The following is a 7,055-nucleotide window of genomic DNA, read 5'->3' on the forward strand; positions in this document are numbered from 1 at the left end:
ATTAGTTTCTATCATTTTTATTAAATAGATGTCAATTTTACTATTTTTATATAAATATTTTTCTCATTTTTCTATTTTTGAAAATCCTCAAATAAAAAAAAAAACACACCTTTTAATATATATTATATAATATATATATATATATATATATATATAATTATTATTATATTGTGCCTGAGTTATAAACATGAATTACACAAAGGCTAAAATTTCTTGTTTAGTGTTTGAAGTTTGATTTTCAATAATAATAAATTTACTTTCTAACTTTTGTTTTAATTCCTTTCCATTAATGAATCCACTAGACGCAACATTGAAATTTTAAAGGTTTATTAAACAATACAAAAAGATACAAATTAGAGAATTATTAGATATTTTTAAATATTTTAGAGACCAAATAAACACAAACTTTTAACCAATAATAAATCTTAACTATAACAAATATCATATATAATACTCTAATATTGTGTTTATTTTACAAATAATTTTCCTCAAATATATTTTAAAAATATCTCAAATACTTCTACAATCTAAAATTTTAAATCATACCCATTTTAACATATTCAATATAGATGGTGACAAGATTTGTACAAGCTAAGTGGAACATTACAATTTATAATAATCATCCACTTGGTCTATATTATAATAATATTGTTGAATCCAAAGTTCAATTCTTAATTATCTAAACCTTAATGTTATAATAATTTTTCCAATGCCATTAATTTTTTTTTCAGATTCCAACTACGAGAGTAGATTATCATTGATATCGGGATTAAACATTTATGTACCAAGAGATGAAAATTTTGGCCACTTGAAGTTATCAGACTTTCTTGGATTTGCTTTGAAATCACTTGTTTCAACGGTCCAACCAGCGCTTGTAAACTTGGTAGATTTTAGTCCAACAGAGTTTGATAAATTCCAAGATGTTCATAATCTTTATGAAGGAGGACTTCCTGTCCCATTAGATGTCTTTAGGAACCTCACTAAGGGTTTCACTCCACCCATGTTCCAAGAACTTCTAAGGACCGACAATGACCAACGCTTTCTCAAATTTTCACCTCCACAAGTTGTTAAAGGTATAATATATCGAGAGAAATGTTGTTTTTCTTTTTTTACTATTTTATAATTGAAATTATTAGATATATGTGAACGCCCCGCATTTTAGATAAAGTTAATGTCTAATCTAAAGACTAATTTGGAATTGATTATGTTATTAACATGTACTTAAGATGCCGTTTGAGTAATTTAGAATTCAAGAACTAAGGGTGGTGGTGCAACTGGTTAGTGCATAAATCTTATAACTTTGATTGGGTTATATCCTGAGGTCAAAAGTTCAAGTCTTTCTCATCCTAATTGTTCTTTTTTTTAAAAAAATTTTCATAAATAACGATTTGTTAGAGGATTCAATTAAAATTTCTAGGTAAGAAATGGCAACTTACAAAACAAAGATCTAATAATATATGGCTTATATATATATATATTAATTAACTCAGAACTTTATAGACGATAGAAATAGTTAAATATTTCCTTGTCGTCTTCTCTAATTTATATATATTATGTCAAGAGTCCACGAATCAAATTTGCAAATTTAGATATTTTTATCTGAAATTTATATTAATTTGAATTATAATTTAAGGTTGTATAATTAATCATTATTAATATAATATTTTTTATCTAATAATTGTGTATAGAGGACAAGTCTGCATGGAAAACAGATGAAGAATTTGCAAGAGAAATGCTAGCTGGAGTTAACCCTCTAATCATTCGTCGTCTAGAGGTAATGATTTCAAAAATTTTCTGTTCGGTCCATTTTTATATAGAAAAATTTTATTTTTTTTTTCAAAAATTATAATTTTATTTATTTTATAGGAATTTCCTCCCTTGAGCAAACTTGACCCCAAAATCTATGGTGATCAAAATAGCAAGATTACTGAAGAAGACATAAAGTTTGGGTTGGATGGACTAACAGTTGATGAGGTAAACCTTAAAAAGACCCAAGCTTAGGTTTTTTTTTTCCTCAAAATTATATTGTTGTGTTTAATTTAATTTTTTAATCTATATATAGGCATTGAATCAGAAGAGGCTATACATATTGGATCACCATGATGCTCTAATGCCATATCTTAGAAAAATAAATTCAACAAAAACAAAAACTTATGCAACAAGAACATTGCTATTTTTGAAAGATGATGGCACTTTGAAGCCATTGGTGATTGAATTGAGTTTGCCACACCCTCAAGGTGATCAATTTGGTGCAAATAGCAAACAATATTTTCCAGCTGAAGGAGGAGTTGAAAACTCAATATGGCAGTTAGCTAAAGCTTATGTGGCTGTGAATGATGCTGGTTACCATCAACTTATCAGCCATTGGTATGGAAATATAATTACTCTTTAAATTATAATTTTGTCCTAAATGTTGAATAATATGCTTTGTGATTTGAAAGATGGATCTAATAACACTTGAAAATTGTTAATTGTAGGTTGAATACTCATGCAGTACAAGAGCCATTTGTGATTGCAACACATAGACAATTGAGTGTGCTTCATCCTATTCATAAATTGCTTGTTCCTCATTACAAAGACACTATGTTTATAAATGCATTTGCAAGGCAAGTCCTTGTTAACGCTGATGGGTTACTTGAAGAAACTCATTTTCAATCAAGGTATTCCATGGAGTTATCTTCTCACATTTATAAGGAATGGAATTTCCTTGAGCAAGCACTCCCCGCTAATCTCATTAAGAGGTAAATCACCAATCATATTGGCATGGTTTATTTATTTACTTCTGCAATTGTTTAGTGGGCTATTTTCAAATATAGTTAAATTTTTCAAAATATTTATAAATATAGCAAAGTGTTACTGTCTATCAATGATAGACACCGATAGATTATTATCACCTATCACTGATAGACACTAATAGATACTGCTAGATGTCTATTAATGATAGTCCACTATCATCTATCACTGATAGACATTGATAGATGTCTATGATTGATAGATTATGACATTCTTCTATATTTTAAAATATTTTAAGCATTTTTCGATTTAAAAAATTTTCATTTTTCGATTATGTCCTGATCCCACTTTCCTTTAGTATCTTGTTAAAAAACCCAACTCCCTTTTAGGATGTTAAAATTCTACGTTTACCATTATTGTTCGTGTGCTATATATATTTTTGTAACAAATTGATTGATTCAAAATCGATATTCATGACCACTCAAAATCAAGAATTTAAATATTAAATGTCGACATCAATATTAGGTTGATTTTCTAACAAAAGGGGTTGGTTAATTGTAGTACTTAACAAACTACCTAGAGACTATTTATCAAACTACAAATTTAGGGATTTCATTATAATCAACCCCATAATTCAAAAGTGGTTTGTGCAAGTTTCCCTTCAAATTATATAACAATCCTTCGATTTATGTAGAGGTGTAGCGGTTGAGGATGCAAGTTCTCCACATGGACTTAAGTTACTCATAGAGGATTACCCATTTGCTGTTGATGGACTTGAGATTTGGTCAACAATCAAAACATGGGTTACAAATTATTGCTCTCTATACTACAAAGATGATAAAGCAATCCAAAATGACGTTGAACTCCAGTCCTGGTGGAAGGAGCTTAGAGAAAAAGGTCATGCTGATAAGAAAAATGAAACATGGTGGCCAAAGTTGCAAACTTTCAATGAACTAATTGAAACATGTACTATCATCATATGGATTTCTTCAGCTCTTCATGCCGCAGTTAACTTTGGACAATATCCTTATGGAGGCTTTATTCCAAATAGACCAACTATCAGTCGTAGGTTTATACCCGAAGCAGGCAGTGCTGAGTACAAAGAACTCGAATCAAATCCTGAGAAGGTTTTCTTGAGAACAATCAATTCACAATTTCAAACACTTCTTGGTGTTTCACTAATTGAAATCTTGTCAAGGCATGCTTCTGATGAGGTTTATCTTGGACAAAGAGCCAGCATTGAATGGACTTCAGACAAAGCTGCATTGGAAGTATTTGAGAATTTTGGAAAACACGTGTTTGAAGTCGAAAATAGAATTATTGAAAGAAATAAAGATGTCAATCTCAAAAATAGAACTGGACCTGTTAATGTGCCATATACTTTGCTTCTTCCATCAAGTACTGAAGGCCTCACTGGTAGAGGAATTCCAAACAGCATCTCTATTTGAAGGGGCTCTCTTTTGAGCATATGATGGAGTTCTAAAAATATCATTACCTTCTTTTCTATTGTCACTCTCTTATGTTTAATGTTTTAAGGGAAAAAAAGCTACTTCTTTAGCTACTCATGAAATTAATCCACAAAAGAATATGCTCAAGTAGCTTTGTATTTTATTTATGAATGAATAAAAAGTGATGTTTTTATACTTCACCTTCCTTGCCCTTTATTTGTTGAATGGGTGATTCATAATAAGCATATTTTTTTTTAATTTAAATGCGAATATCTACTAATATAAAATATGTACTTTAACTTAATAGGGTTAGAAATTTTAATCTTCTCTACCTCACATATTGTCAAACGCAAGAGCTAAAAAAGACAATTTATCTAAAATATTATTATCCATACATTTTTAAAGTAATTAATAGTACAAATAATTACAACTAATTTTTAAATTGAATAATGAAAATTATACGGTTCAGGACACCTTTTCATGGTTGAACATATCTATTAATCTGATGTAAGATTGAAATATTGTGGATATATATGATGGAACTTGATCATGAGGTGGAAGTGAGCTTTAGAAGCTTAATTTTCAAAAACTAAATTTAAAAGTCAAACCGTGATCAAAGGAGGCCTATTACTTAATGTAACCACTTATAATCTAATTTTACTCAATTAAATGTCAAGCAAAAATTTTCAAATTAAACAACTATTGGGCTTGAGAAGTGAATGATGGATTGAATACACACAATGCACTATTGATCATTTGGGCTTAATGAAACCCAGGCCCTATTCTGAATACCGGATACGCATTTGATAATCATACAAACACAAAACAATGTTCTAAAAGCACAAATCCGTATGATGAGAAATCTCCACCCTACACCTTGATGGCTGAGATTAGAGAAAGCACTGCTGTAGTTTGTAGAACTCTAATGTCTATTCTTTTCTTCTTTTTTGTTGCAGAGAAAACGGAGAGAAAAAAAAGAGAGAACCGGAGGGAGATGCTGCTGAAATCGCTTGGACATGTGGTTGCTATCGTCTAGCCGATTGGAGGTAAAGTAGGAAGTCGTCAAGACTATGGAGGCTTTACTCAAGATCGTCTAGACGATGGGGTTCAAGTCGACGATGGTCTACCACGATAGAGGTGCCGAGGTAAACGATCGATGGCTAAATGCTACAAATCGAACAAGAAGATCGGAGAAGAAGATTAACACGATGATTTACGTGGTTTGACCAAGGATACCTACATCCACGAGAAGCTGAAGGAGATTTATTAGGGAATTACAAGATAGCTACAAGATAGTCTCAATGCTTTCTTGCACACTCTGTATTATTTTTCTCTCACTCTTTACATTTAGTTACAAAGTGTATATAAAGGTAGCTTGAATGTAACTGATTTGTAATAACCTTGAAGTTGTTTTCACCTTTCTGTAATAAACATCTCCACCTTGAAATAAACTTCAAGTTTTCTTCAGCTTCTCTGATCTGACTGTCTTCTTCTTTAACCTTTGTCTCTCAGCTCAAACCTATAATATCAAGGTACTTTATGAGTTTGAGCTAAGTGACTATCTTGTGCAAACATGTCGGAGGCAATCTCTGAGGTATGTACTTTTAGAACTTCAATCTGTTTAGCCTCTATCCGTTCTCAATGAAAAGATATTTAACATCAATAATGTTTAGTTCTGTTATGGTACTGAGGATGATTAGATAAATATATGGTGCTCTGATTGTCAAAAATATTCTCACTGTATTCTGTTTGATCCCGAAGTCACATAGGACCCTTTAGCCATAGGCCTTCCTTTATTGCCCTCTGCCTCTGAAAGGGCAATAAACTCTGTCTCAGTAGTAGAAAGGGCTCCTACTGATTGTAAAGTAGCCTTCCAGCTTAGGACACACCTTCCATATAGGAAGATATACCCTGATATGATCTTCTCTTGTCTAGATCTCCAGCATAATTGAGTCAATATACCCAATTAGCTCTGGTTCATTGTCTGGAGCTATTGGTACATTAGTTTAGCATTAGAGTACCCTAAGAATACCTACATTAATCACTTTGTTGCCTCTCAGTGCCTTTTACCAGATTAGCCATATATCTACTACTCACCAAGCTAATAGCATAGGCAATGTCAGGTCTTATAGACACCATTAGAACATTAAGCTTCCCAACTTGGAATAGGGACTGTTGACATTATCTTCTGATGTTCAATGTCAGATTCTCTAGGTGAATTTTTAATGAGAGTTTGAAAACTGGTTAGCTATAAGAGTAGATATTGATTTGGCCTCTGTCAGTTGATACTTCTTTAACAATTTATTGCAATACTGTGACTGATCAATGCTTAATATACTTGCTTTTCGTTTCTGATAATGTCAATGCTTAGTATTCTTGTTGCAATTACCCATGTCTTTCATTTCAAACTCTGACTTGAGTAAATCTTTTACTTTATTTAACTCTTTCATAGTTGCTCCTGATTAAAAGCATGTCATCCACATATAGTAATAAGTAGATAGGATGAAGTGTAGAAATCTGTGTATATATTAAACACAGCTGTCATAGGAGCTTTTATAAAAGCCATTCTTCTGTACAAATCACTAAACCTTCTGTTCCAACATCTAGGGACTGTTTGAGCCATAGATAAACCTTTTAAGTAGGCATACATAGTCTTCATTCCCTAACTCATACCCTTAGGTTGGCTCAATATAGATAACTTCCTTAGAAAGCCATGTAGAAAAGACTATTTTAACATCTAGTTGCTCCAACTCTAGGTTATTTTTGAGCCAACAATAGACAACAACAATCTTGATAGAAGTCTGCTTGACCACTGAGAAAAAAATCTCATTGAAATCAACACTCCGCCTCTGTGATAAAACGCTTAACACAACT

The 7,055-nt window shown here is 31.6% G+C and overlaps 1 protein-coding gene across 1 annotated transcript; it reads left to right on the forward strand.

Annotated features, from left to right (window-relative positions):
• Positions 1-731: 731 nt before the first annotated feature.
• LOC120070059 (linoleate 9S-lipoxygenase 6-like) lies at positions 732-4,181 on the forward strand (the record flags this gene model as incomplete). The annotated part of the gene is made up of 6 exons (XM_039021910.1): positions 732-1,073; positions 1,689-1,774; positions 1,867-1,974; positions 2,063-2,367; positions 2,478-2,741; positions 3,428-4,181. Coding segments are annotated over 6 exons (1,859 nt in total), but the record flags the coding sequence as incomplete, so codon positions are not given.
• Positions 4,182-7,055: the final 2,874 nt, after the last annotated feature.

This window comes from Benincasa hispida, unplaced genomic scaffold (assembly GCF_009727055.1).
Source record: "Benincasa hispida cultivar B227 unplaced genomic scaffold, ASM972705v1 Contig827, whole genome shotgun sequence".
In the NCBI taxonomy this organism is placed as follows: Eukaryota; Viridiplantae; Streptophyta; class Magnoliopsida; order Cucurbitales; family Cucurbitaceae; genus Benincasa; species Benincasa hispida.